The sequence below is a fragment of the Miniopterus schreibersii genome, assembly GCF_964146895.1.
Source record: "Miniopterus schreibersii genome assembly, chromosome: 14".
NCBI lineage: Eukaryota > Metazoa > Chordata > Mammalia > Chiroptera > Miniopteridae > Miniopterus > Miniopterus schreibersii.
The window spans coordinates 29,303,858-29,318,085 of NC_138114.1; the positions used below are offsets into that span (position 1 = coordinate 29,303,858).

Below are 14,228 nucleotides of genomic sequence, written 5' to 3' on the forward strand. Positions count from 1 at the left end.
AATGTGTTAATTTTGGTAAACTAAATTCTTAACATTACTTTTAGAATATATTTAATGAATTCTTTTTCCATCCTGGATTTTACCTCTTTGAGATATCCCAAATTGCCTTTCAAGATTGAGTGGTTTTAATTAAAACATTATTATAGCAGAAGTAAGGCAAATTTTTCTTACTGATATTCTCTTATTGTATTAAAAATAGCATATAGAAGTAATCATATCTAGTTTTCTATAAATCACTTGAGTGTTTTATAAATATTATTTATTCTCATAATAACCATACAATAATATTTATTATGTTTTTTCTTAACTCGGAGTGAGCTCACACTATAAATCAGTGGCTGATATACTATAAAAAATATTAAAGATATTAAATAAGCTATTTTAGAAAAGTGAGAAAATATAAAAAGACCTGAATTTCATAAGTGATTTAAAAGTTCTGTTTCATATTGCTAATATAAATAGTATTTATGTAATCCTATTTATTTAATAAAAGGTGAATGAGCAGTCCTAACAGTTTTCAGCTTCAGTTGTGACAAGCCGTATGAAGTCTTTTGTGACTGAAAGGTCTGCAAAATAATGATATTAACACGGAAGCAGTGACCTTTCACTGAGAAGTTCCTTTCCTTGACTGTGTTAAAATGTCTTTGAAACATTTATTGCATCTTCGGAAATGCGACAGGCAAAATTTCATATAGTCTTTTTTTAAATTGAATTTATTGGGGTGACATTGTTTAATAAAATTATATAGGTTTTAGGTGTAGGATTCTATAATACATCACCTGTGTATTGTATTGCATGTTCACTACCCCAAATCAAGTCTCCTGCCATCACCATTTATCCCCCCAATACCCTCCTCTGCCTCCCCCACCACCCCTTCCCTCTGGCAGTCACCATACTATTGTCTGAGTCCCTGAGTCTTTCTTCTTTCTCTTTGCTTAATCCCTTCATTTTTCTCACCCACCCCCACCCCCTTTGACAGTTATGTCTATTTTCTGTATCCATGAGTCTTTCTCCACTTTGTTAGTTTATGATCTTCATCAGATTCCACATATAAGTGACATCATAGTCTTGAACACACCAATTGAGGTGGTAAACGTGAAAGTGGTGGCTTGTCTACCTTTTTAAGTAAACTGTGAGAAATACAAAATACGTTGAAATTAGGAATATATATTCAGTTCTATTCAACACGTGCTTTGAACACCAATTCCATAATGGCCATTGTGCATATCAGTTTTTGCTCTGTAGAAACTGATTCCAAACTTACAGGAAAAAAGGAACTGCATGTAGAAACTGTAACACACTGTATTAAACGAGTGTAAGCAAACACAGCATCTTAGCATATTCAGATTTCAGAGAAATTTTCATCAGTGCAGAATTTAAGTTTAACGGTATAGATGATGAAAGACTAAAAGTAAGCCTGCTGGTCACCTATGTGGGACAGACCCCAAAGTCTTATTAAGGACAGCAAAGTCCTCACTTCACGTTTGGCCCTGTGACCTTTTCACCTGGTTTGACATTCAGATCACTGTACCAATGTGAGAGAAGTTGTGTTAGTCCATTGTCTGTTTAATAAAGCATGAGTTATTTAGAGGGAAGACCCTGTTTTTTACATCCTGCTTCTCATTTATGGAAACTTATCAGGCTCAAATTCCATATTTCTTTGAAAAAGTTCTTAGGTTTGCATTCCCAATAGTTCTCAACATTTAGTATCTAATGCTGGATTCCAGTCATTCAAGCTGGAATACTGAACATGCCTTATTTCAGTTAATGAATATGTATGATATCAGACTCAGTTTTAATCCTTGAAACACTTGCAACCTTTTGGTATAACTAATATTAGCATGGGTTTTCCAATTATTGCTGCAAATCGGGCCCCTTAAATAAACATAGTTCCAATCTGGCTGCACCTACACCAATTTGAAATAAAAGCTCAATTCCATGAAAAATTTCAGAAAACAAATATTACATTACACAAATATTATGATTGATTTTTTATTTTATTATTTTATATTGGTGGCATAAACACAGACTATTTGTTGATGAGCTTGCCAAGTGTTTTCTACTCTGTTCCCATTATAAACATGTATTAACTACAAGAAAATGGTTTCAGATAGTTTCAATTTCATACCGTTCAGGGTTCCTATGACAGTTCTACAACTTGGGGCTATAAGTATCTATGGTGACACTATATTTACCTAATGGTCTCTTTTCCAAACTAGAAAGTAATGTCCTTGAGGGCAGGAGTTAAAACTTATTCCAGTTTGTATCCCCACATCTAACTCTGTGCTTGCCACTTAGTAGTCTGTTAGAAAACACTTGTTGAATAATTGAGTAAATTAACAAATTAAAGGTTATTTCTATGCTCTTCAGAATTGACAAATTGCCGGTTCTTCAGAAACTTCGTTCTCTGTGACCCTGAGAAAACGTCTCAGTCTGTAAGCCTCTGTGTGGCCATTTGAGGGCTGTGAGAATTAAGTGGGGCGATGCATACATAATGCTTAGCACAGTTTCTGCCCCCTTCTCTAGTAGGCATTGTTACAATTCAGCAATAATAATTTCAGTTCTAGAGGTTGGCCACATTTTTTTCAAGGCATCTTGTTTCTTTTGAATGAAGAGAGAATCACCCATTTTAAACTAGAAAATAGCAACAGCAAAATCTTTTGAAGTATCAGATGGAGAAACAGGGTAAGCTCTTAAAGCCAGCGAGAGCATTGTTGCTGAATATAAATTAAGAATTATAAAATGCTTGTTGTGCAAAACTAAAGTGCTCTAGAGGGAGAAAAAAAAATCTTCAAGGGATGTATTTTCCCCCACTGAATTAAAGCTGTTAGGCTTTTATTTTCTGCCTTGGTTTTGTGACAGCGCTGACATTATGTAGTTCACCCGAGATGTGAATAGTGAATGACTAATCATTTTGGGTATTAAAAATGGCCAACTTTTTCTTTCTGCTCACCAGAGATGTCTCACTCCAAACATTCACAAAACATAAAACTGCAAGTGTAATTTCCATTTGCATATATTTATTCTTTCTGAGGCTACAGGTCCAACCCCATGACACAGAAGTTCTCTTTGTGGGCCCGGTGAATGCCTGACACAACGGTGTCCTTTGTGAGCATGTGGACACGGAAAAATTGGGATAAATAAATGAAATTTACATTTTGCTCATTTCCGAGAAAGTATGAGGAACCTACAAAGGATGACCTTTCCATTTTTGTATCATTCTGATCATTTCATTGCGTTTTAAGAATTCATAAGATTCTTTTTAAAATAAAGCAGTCATTGAAACCTGTTTAACACTAGCAATTTAGACAAACTTTATTATTTGCCTGTATTGGTGGAAGAATTATTTAGAAATTGAAGACTTATTTTTCCAGGTTTTGATATTGATTCATGAAATAAATGTTTCCTAAAAAAAGACCTTATATGTTCTCTCTCAATAACAATTGGCTTAAAAATCAGTATACTGATTTTTTCATTTTCTCACTATACCTCTTTTTTCAGAGTATTTTTCTAAATGGAAAATAATTACAGTAGGAGGCATTTTTTAATCCCCTCTGTAGAGATTTTGAGAGCTATGCCAGTCCTTTAGAGTTCAGACAAGCTACCTGAGGAATTATTTTTAAAGTGTTTTCACAGGTGGCTTTTACACTCTCCTTAATCATTCAAGGGCACTTTTGTGGATCTCTAGAGAGTAATAAAGATGGTCAATTTTTTCTTTTATCATACATACCTTGTGTTTTATTAAAATATCATCTCATCACCAAATAATGCCGGATAATTATGGTGCTCGAACATGCTTAACCTTTCCAATAGTTATTCTCTTGCAACCTATTAGTAGAGGGCATATCAACAGAATGAAAGCAAGAACAAATTGTCTTTACCCATGATCTACTGCTTGCTTTTTGTGCAACAGTTAAAACTATACAGAGCCAGGAGTTTTAGAAGATTGTATTCTTATCTCCAGATAATATAAGCTGTCCTTTGTCATTTCCCAGTGAAATCCCCACAGTTCTGTTTTTCATCGCCCACCACACGCTGCCTCGGGTTGTGCTGTGTTGATTTAGGTGATTGCTAGCGGTGTTGCAAAAACTTGGCTTTTAAAAGATCAGTGCCTACAAACCATATCACTGACCCAGGAGCATGTGGGGGGAATGTGCACAGCTCAGTGGTGGTTGTTTTTTCCCCTCACATCAGAGCTGTTAAGGAAATAATCAAGGACTGTTTTCATGATGCTTGTCAGCTGGTGAAAATTGAGAACCTATAACCCCAGCCTTGGTCCCTTTGGTCTTGAATACTTCATTTGAAAGCACACTGTGAACCAGTTGGGACGTGATCTTTAAAATAACAATGGGTTATAATTAGATTTGAAAGTGTAAATCAGTACGAAGGTTTTATGAGAAAGTTTATACATGATTAATGTCAAAAAAGGTTTATGTCAGTGTTTTAAGAATCAATGTGATTTTCTTTCGTTTTTGTAGCTTACAGATTTCTTTCAAAAGCAATTATATTGTTAACATTACTTGAAATCAACATAATATTTAACTATTAGTGATGGAAATATTGCTCTTCTAGTTAAGAAACTGCCATGCTTATCGGGGCTAAAATGATGGCTTATGGCTTAAATAATGTCTTTTATTTTGAATTTCTTATGAGAGAAAGTGGGAATAGAGCTTTGAAAGTGTAGGTTGGCTTCTCATGAGTTGGATTCTTGGCCTTAGCCAGGCCATGGTAACTCTTGGTCTTGTTGCTATCCACTTTGCAATTATTTCATTTCCTTAAGTGATAACTATACTTAGGTGGTAAACCACAACCAAACATGTGCCTGGCACAAAACAGACATTTCATAATACTTACTGGATGACTAAATCAATCAGAAAAGATGTATTGTGGACTTCAAAAACAAGAATATGGCAAGAAAGAAACAGGGACAAAGCCATGATGTGTCTGAGAAGTGCCAAGAAATGAATGTGCCCTGGTATGGTCTGAGCCTGCTCTGGACCAGAATTCAACTTTTTAAAACATAGGGGATTCATTTAAGTGAGGGTAGAAGAAATTGGCATAAGAAATGGATCCAAAAATTGCAGGATTGAAACACTCATCATTTGTTCCTGAATTTGTGTGATATGATTTAAACTATGCCTGATTCAATAAATGTTATCTATTTAAAAAAATACATTGAGCCTGGCCAGGCGTGGTTCGGCGGTTGAGTGTAGACCTAGGATCCAGGCGATCGGGGTTCGATTCCCAGTCAGGGCACAGGCCCGGGTTGTGGGCTCGATCCCCAGTCGGGGGCGTGCAGGAGGCAGCCGATCAATGACTCTCTCATCATTGATGTTTTTTTTTCTCTCTCTCTCCCTCTCCTTTCCTCTCTCTGAAATCAATAAAGATATATTAAAGACAAAAAAAAAAAAAAAATCTGGCTATCCAGCTTCAGACATTTTAAATAAATAAATAAATAAATAAATAATACATTGAGGCTGTTTTTAGCTGCTCATTTGGGGACAGGAAATACGGCAATTATGAAACACAATTTATTATATAGGAAATAGAAGCTTACAAATAAGCAGAGGCAAAGTTGAAGCTATGTATTAGAACAGTTAATTTCCTGTGATACTCAGTCTCATCGGATGAGATAAATGAAACCAGGAGGTGAGTTAGCAGCTATTGCTTTCACTTAAGTATGAAAAGGGCAATGCGAGTAATGGAAATGGGGGAAACAGAAATACTTAAAAGCCATTGAAATGGAAGAATTAATAGCGATTGGATGGGAGGTTGAAGATCACAGACAGAATGCAAGCACAATCAGAAGTGGGAGGAAATAAAATTCTAAAGAAAAGAAAATTAAAGAATTTTTTTTAATTTCTTTTTTAGACAGGGCAAGAAGTATGTTGACTAGAAACCCACAGTTTACCTTCACAATAAACTGGGCTCTGCTTTCCTGCCACTTGCTTACCCCCTTTTATTTTCATGTGTCTGAGTTATTTTAAAGTGTGACTTTTATATGTATGTCTTTTATTTGTTTGTTTTTCAACCTATCAGCTAATTTTTATTACATTTTTTTGGAAAAATGACTTATATGCATTCTTTATAAAAATTATAACATTTTAATTGTATTTCCTGACATATTTTCAATAACTATTTATACTTAATTTTGCATTTAAGCCTATGTGTGATTGATGCCATTCCTTTCATACTCTGACCCATACATTTTTAAGTTCTTCATTTTGTTACTTCTCTTGGTTTACTCAAATATGTCTTAAATTTTTTGATATACACCTTGCAAGTTCTTACAGGAACTCATATGAAAATGTATTTTGCTTATACATATAACATACAGCTTGAGAGATTATTAGAGTCTGGGGTTCAAACTTTTGCCCTTTAAAACTATATGTGTGTTTTTCCACTATTTTCTGGTATTTAACATTGTAGAATTATGAAGCTATATTAATTTTCTTAATTTTTAAGTCTTTTTCTTTCTGACTTTGAGGCGGCTGGGTTGGCTGGCCTTGGTGTGAGGCTGAAGGTTGAGCCCCTGTCCATTCCATACGCCTCCTTCCTCAGGAATCCATGCCTGAGCCGGCCAGCTCTTCACATAGCAAAGGACAGGATCACAAAAGAACTTGCTTAACCACATGATCACTTGTAACACTTCCGGTTGTGCGTCACAGTCCCTCGCCTTCCATTGACCAAAGCAAGTAGAGGGCCAAGCCCTAAATCAGTGGGGCAGGAAATAGAGTAAAAATAATAATAATAATAATAATAATAATAATAATAATGTCTAAACAGTAATGCAATGTACTATAACAGTCTAGTTTAAATGGTTTAAAAAAAGAGGACATTAATTATGAACAAGATGTGGGGATAAATTGATATAAAGAAATGAGAAGTAAACATGCCTGGCAGATCCATTGATGAAAATATTCCGTAAAACATGGATTATATTTTACTTAAATCTCTGTACCTGTGGTCTAAATAAAATCAAAATCCGGCAATATTTAAAGACACTGCATTAAGTGTTAAGGATTAAAATTTTCATGTTTTCTTGCTTTAGAATGTCAAATATAAAGACATAGAAGTTAATAAAAAATCAACCATTTACTTGATAAACTGAAAACTTCTAAGAAATAAATGTTTAGGGTGTTGTAAAACCAAACAAGAGGGGGCCTGATCTTGTCTGGTGAAATCAAGGATGGTTCTTGAGGAAAGATTTCAGAGCTGAGGTCTGAAAGATAAGTAGATGTTGCCAAGGCAAAGAGGTGTGACAAAAGAATTAGGCTCTAAAATACGAGTAAAAAAATAAGTTTTAAAAACCAAAGGAGGCAATTTTGTAAGGAGGCTAGAGGGGTGAGCTTGAGTCAGATTATATTGAGTCTGGTGGTCAAAAAGACCGTGACAAGATATCTTATTTCACCCTAAGGACAATGGGTGGGTTTTAAAACAGAAAGGGTAAGTTCACTAATTAACTAGCCCTAGTTCAAGTTTATCTTTATTTTTAAATTCCCTTGGTTTTGTAAGTTGGTTTTTGTGAAGGAAGTAAACTGTTAGCTTATAAATTTTTTAAATGTATATAAATGAAGAAATTTTAGAAGAAATATGCTGTTATTTGATGTCTTTAGGGGATTGACTTATGTTTACCTTTGAAAAACATTTCCCAAAAGTTAGTGATAAATAATCTTGAAGCAAATATTTGTTAAGATCTTTAGTAGCTATGTTACTACAATATCTGCAGAAATTGAACTATATGCAGACATTAAATTAAGTCAGTGATATATGGCATAAGGAACCTGCCTAAGAGTATCAACTCACTATGATGTCAAAACATAATAGACTTCAGGTCTTAAAAAGCAGGGGCGGGGGGGAGGAAGAAAGAAAAGCACATGATCTCAGTGGTTATATGAAGAGTTTGACCTGCAGTTTTCCTTGTCTCTTTTGGTTTCTTTTTGGATTGGTTTGGGTTTTTTTAGGTCTGAATTTTCTTTTTCTTTTTAAATTTATCTTTATTGTTGAAAGTATTACAGTGTCCTATTTTTTCCCCATTGACTCCTTCCACCTCACTACCACCCCCTCCCCAGGCCTTCACCCCATCATTGTCTGTTTCCATAGGTTACGCATATATGCGTATAACTTCTTTGGTTAATCTCTTCCCACCCCCTCCCCTTCCCTCTGAGATACATCAGTCTGCTGAATGCTTCAATGTCTCTGGGTCTATTTTGCTTGTCAGTTTCTTTTGTTCATTAGCTTCTTCTTAAAGAAGACCCTTCAACCTTTCATGTAGCACTGGTCTGGTGGTGATGAACTCCTTTAGCTTTTTCTTATCTGTGAACCTCTTTATCTGACCTTCAGTTCTAAATGATAGCTTTGCTGGATAGAGTAATCTTGGTTGTAGTTCCATGTTTTTCATCACTTTGAATATTTCCTTCTGGCCTGCAAGGTTTCTGTTGAGAAATCATCTGACAGTCATATGGGTGCTCCCTTGTAGGTAACTAATTGCTTTTCTCTTGCTGCTTTTAAGATTCTCTGTTTTTAACCTTTGGCATTTTAATTATGATGTGTCTTGCTGCGGGCCTCTTTGGGTTCCTCTTGTTTAAGTTTTCAATTTCTTGCTCTTTTTCTTCTCTTTCTGGTATCCTGATAATGCCAATGTTGGGCCACTTGAATTTGTCCCAGAGACTCCTTACACTATCTTCCTATTTCTGAATTCTTTTTTCTTTTTGCTCTTCTGATTGGGCATTTTTTTACTTCCTCATATTCCAAATTGCTGATTTTATTCTCAGTGTCCTCTACTGTTGATACCCTGTAAATTATTCTTCCTTTCAGTTAATGTAGCCTTCATTTCTGACTGGTTCTTCATTGTGTCATTGATGATCTCATTAGTTTCCTTAAGAGTCTTACTAAGATCCTTTAGCATCCTTATAGCCATTGTTTTGAACTCTATATCTAGGAGCTTGCTTGGCTCCATTTTATTTAGTTATTTTACTGGAGATTTTTCTGTTCTTTCATTTGTGACATGTTTCTTTGCCTTCACATTTCGGCTGCTTCCTAGTGTTTGTTTTTATGTATTAGATATAGCTGCTATGTTTCCTGGAATTAGTAGAGTGGCTTTGTATAGTAGGTGTCCTGTAGGGCTCAGTGGGTCAGCCTCCCCAGTCATCTGAGCTGGGCCTTCTAGGTGCTTCACTGTGTGTGCTGTGTGCACTGTCCTGTTGTAGTTGAACCTTGGTTGCTATTGGTGTCACTGGGAGGAATTGACCCCCAGGCCAACTGGCTGTGAGGACCAGCTGCAACTACAGCTGAAGAACTGCTGTGCTGGAGACACCCCTATGGAGCAGGATGTACTTCAGTGGAGCTTTGCTGTTCACCTATTCCCCTCTGAAGTGTGTGACTCTTGGATGTGATAGGGTCGTAATCCAGCATGGTTGAAGCTGACCACCAGGTGCACTGTCTCTGGGGTCTCCTGGGAGTTGCAAAGTCAGCCTCTGCCTGTGCCCTGCCTAGGGCCACCCAGCATGAGCTACGCATCAAACTGAAGTTGGCTGCTACTTGTGCTGGGCTTGGAGCTGTCTAGGAGAGGCCAACCTATCAACCAATGCGGGCTTCCACTAGTGCCAGGCCTGGGGCCACTTATCAAGAGGTATAGGGCATGTTGAGGCCGTCTGTTGCTTGTATGAGAGATTTTAGGAAAGTCCTAAGCATGAGGCTAGAGAGGCCACGTGAAAAGCCACTGGTAATGGCTTAGATGAACTTGCAAGTAAGGAGGGTCAGGGTCTCCAGGAATCACCATGGTGGGTTGAAAAGTGTGAGTCAGGTCGATGGAGATTCAGAGAAGATGCCTGCCTGCCTGCCAGCTCTGTGGGGTGAGGGCTTGTCAAAGGAGCAATGGCCTCTACCAGCTCTTCTGTCTGTGAGAAATCTGCCCTTCCAGCTCTTTGCCTGATTCCAGGCAAGTTAGTTCCTCCCCGAATGTTCTGGGCCACACATAGTTTCTGCATTTCAGGTCAGATTCCACCCCGGGTCTTTGCCTCTCTTACTGGTCTCAATGTGCTTCTTCAATTCATAGTTGTAGGACTTCTGTTCAGCTAGATTTCAAGAGGTTCTGAATGATGGTTGTTTTGTATTTTAGTTGTAATTTTGATGTGGTTGTGGGAGGCAGTGGGTACCATGAGTACCGTGGTTACCTACACCCCCACCTTGTTGTCTCTTCCCTAGTCCCTTGTAAGGATACTTTAGCATCCAGTTAAATCCACTAAAAAAATAAAAATAACCAAGTCATTTTGAGTGGGGAGGGGGGGAACAACACAGCAACAAAAACAATCAAACCATTTTGTAGTACCCCCTGATGTTAAATCATATTTGGGAGATTTTGTGCATTATGCTATTACAAAATAAATCATATTAGTTGCTTTCAAATACATTGGGAACAGTAAATTTGGAAACCATGTCAGGGAGAAAAATCTTCGTGTACTTGAAAACAAATTACCTAATGTTTGTATGTAATGATAATAATAGGTTTAGTATTTCCTGACAAAATACAATTGCCATTATTATGAAGAAAATTACATGGGTCTGAGCAATTTCTTGGTAATTATGTATTTAAGAAAAATGACCAAATCAAGATATCCCCTGATAGTAAGCATTTATTATTTTAGTCCATTATAGTCTTATTGAAATTCCCTATGTTTGCAAGTTTAGAACATCTTTCATACAGATCTTCAATTACCTTCCTTAGTAATTAATTACATTCTCACCATCATTAAGTCAAACATCTTGTGTTTGACACTCACTATAAGAATGAAAATCAAATGTAAAAATGTACAGAGTAACAAAAAAATAATTGAAATCTCAAGGTTATGTTTTCTTGATATAAATTTATATTTGTTCAGCTGCGTTAATGATACCTTGTTATTGTATAGAAATATGTTACTTTTAAGTTTTCAAAAACTAATGTAAGCACCATCATGACAAGATTTTTTGCTTATGTTTTCATTACCTAGAAAAATTGCCAGGTTCATAGTATCATATCAGTATATCTCCATATTGCTATATATGTACTAAATAAATTACTATTCCAGTAGCGTTGTCTTATACTAATATTTATTGAGCTTTACACATGTCAGATTTAGTAGATAAAAGGACATCACAATGTTGAAATCATGCCTTTCACATTTTGGAAACCGCACAATATTTAATAACTCACATACTATTCCAAATTGTATTTGGAAAGAAGCCTAATACATGAACAAACAAATTAATTAATTCATTTAATAGATGTCATAAATCATGTCCTTCCTTGCGGCTATTAGGGTTGGCAAACATCCCCAGAGTCCCATTAAGCTATTGACTAATGTTAGTAGTGTTGGTGTTTGTGTTTAACTAGGAAAAATGATATTGTACACATAATCCTTTAGGTTACATAAAGTTACTTAACTTCTTTAAACCTCATTTCCATATAAGAATAATAAGATCATTTCACTGGAGTGGTGCTTGCATTTAATGAAAAATGAAAACACTTAGTGAATGTCAGACATGTAGATTTTAGTTAATATTTCCCCTTCCTCATTCCTGCTTTCAGGGTGACGGCAGATGTGCCTAACTTTGCCTCTGGTTTGGGACAGTGCTTGTAGCCTCATCATTTGTGAACTTTAGAATATCAGTGCCTGGGCTCAGGAAGTAACTCTGGTGTGATCTGTGACATTGAAAATTTTGAAAATAAAGTTTTCATAAAACTACCAGGCTAATAAGGTCTTTGCAATCCCCCCAAATAAGTACAGGAGTGGACAAAAGTAGGTAACAGTACTTCCCATGGAAAAGAATAAAACCATTAATAAATAATTATACAGGAATAAACTGTGTGGTTTACATACTGACAACTGTAAACTTACTTTTGCCAATCCCTGTATGTACATATTTTAATAAAGTTCTTGCCAAAAAGTTTTTGGGACATTTTGTTTAAATAGACATCTTCAACTTATGTCACTTAATAATAATGCATACCTTCTTTTATCCCCTTGAGCTAAGCAGACACAGTGTTTAGGGAGTAATCGATGATTAATAAAATTAAAGGAAAGGGGAAGAGAAGATAGCCAAGTCAACCATTAATTTATTCTTTTACGTAATTTTATTTATTTATTTTTTAAATATATATTTTTTATTGACTTCAGAGAGAGGAAGGGAGAGGGAGAGAGAGAGAGAAACATCAATGCTGAGAGAGTCGTTGATCGGCTGCTCCTGCACGCCCCCTGCTGGGGATCGAGCCCGCAACCGGTGCATATGCCCTGACCGGGAATCGGACCTTGATCTCCTGGATCCTAGATCAGTGCTCAACCACTGAGCAACACTGGCTAGGCCTTTTACTTTTAGATGAAATGCAGTAAAAATACCACTAATTCAGATTCAGTTATTCTGATGAAACAGTGAGTCTGCTACATCTCAAACCTGAAATTATGAAAAGTTGAAATATGATTTTTCACTTCTAAAAGGCCGTGCACTTTATAAATCATTTTAGCATTATCACTATACTTTGATTTTATTGTGTGACAGTAAATTAATAACTTATAATTTTATTTTAGGGATTGCCTGCAAGTCGTGTGAGGTATAGAGTAGATGGTGTCCAGTCTCCTTATCCTGCTAGTATTTTTGATGTAGAAGAAGATTCTGGAAGAGTAATAACTCGAGTCAATCTTAACGAAGAGCCTACGACCATTTTTAAGGTCAGTGCTGTGTTTTTCTTACATTGTCTACCAGATATTTAGTCTTCGATTGAGAGTTTGGTTTAACAGACAACTGTACTTCTTTCTATTTTCTTTCTTTTTAATCTTTTAAAATTACAAACAATACATTTTTATTGTTTTGACACTTAGAAAATACAGTTAGGTAAAAAGAAAAAAAATCACTTGATATTTCACACCTTGGAGATAACTAGAATTTACTATTTTACTCCCTACCCTTATGATTTTTTTCAAATACAAGTATACAAATATATGCTTTAAAATAACATGATCATATTATTCATACTGCATAATAATAATATATTGCACATTCCAATAAATACTATTAATGCTATTATTTTAATGGTTGTATGATATTCTATTGTATGAATATACTATTCTATTTGTTTGTTTGTTTAATGCCTTGTTGTTGGGCAACTAGGCTGTTTCCAATTTTTTGTTATAATAATCTTTGCTGTTGTGAAACTCTTTGCAATTACTGTTTGCCACTTGCCAATTTTTCTCTTTAGGGTAAATAACTGCAGGCAGAATTGCTGGATCAAGTTTATGTATTCATGATTTGTTATACTTCTAGAAAATTTCAAGTAATCTACCTTTCACTGTTATCATAAATAAGCCATTTTATTATGCTTGAGTGTTTCCATTTTCTATAGTTACTGTTACTTAGAAAAAATTTTATCAATGTGAATAAAGCCTTTGGCTCTACATTGGGGAATTACATTCATCAGTTAACCTTGCAAATATTGATAAATACTCTGTCACACATAATTTTATCACTATTTGGAATAATTATTTTCTTTGTAAGATTGTAACCGAAAGGAAAGTCATAGCTCCAAGGATGGTCCTTGGTTATGATTCTATGATCTAAATTGAATAAATTTAGATTAATAATCTGTAAGTTTCAAAATTATATTCCAGAGAAACATAGTTTTGAAAATATTTAGCATTTCTTAAAATAAACATTAGAATTCTTCTAGACATAATACAAGTTATCAAAGAAAATGATAAGTCATAAAAGTTATTTTAATAATAAAGAATATACAGCTATCACGCCTTAAGACTAAAGCTTTTCACAGTTTGCATTCTTTGAACAGCTTCTGCTGTAGAGTAAGAGCTTGGTTTTATATGTTGTAATTGTTTTTAAGTGAGTGTATTTCAAAGTGTGTTAAAGTATAAAGACTTCCAGTTTTATCCCACAGAGTATTTCTGCCCTATCATCTTACAGGCAATTAATTCACTAGAAATTAATTTTCTTTTATAAGCCAGCTAATTAGGTTTTTGCTACTGATGTGAACTGAATTTCACATGTTTTAAGTAAGTGTTAATGCTTAGAAAGGCACATGTTTTCACTGTAGGCACCAGAGAAATTGTGGAAGAGAAAAGAGTTTATCCTTGAAGAGATGTATTATAATATACCTGTTTTACTGGTAGTTTTATTTATCATAGAGTTAATGACTCAATTTCTTTGAGTTATCTCATCCAACAAATGAAAATAATAACATC

The 14,228-nt window shown here is 35.3% G+C and overlaps 1 protein-coding gene across 1 annotated transcript in view; it reads left to right on the forward strand.

The window, feature by feature from the left end:
- Positions 1 to 14,228, forward strand: part of PCDH15 (protocadherin related 15) — a 904,849-nt gene that overhangs the window by 780,288 nt on the left and 110,333 nt on the right. Inside the window, exon 25 of the mRNA XM_081159054.1 lies at positions 12,567 to 12,707. Within this exon, the coding sequence (XP_081015180.1) occupies positions 12,567 to 12,707 (141 nt within the window). The remainder of the gene's footprint in view (positions 1 to 12,566; positions 12,708 to 14,228) is intronic.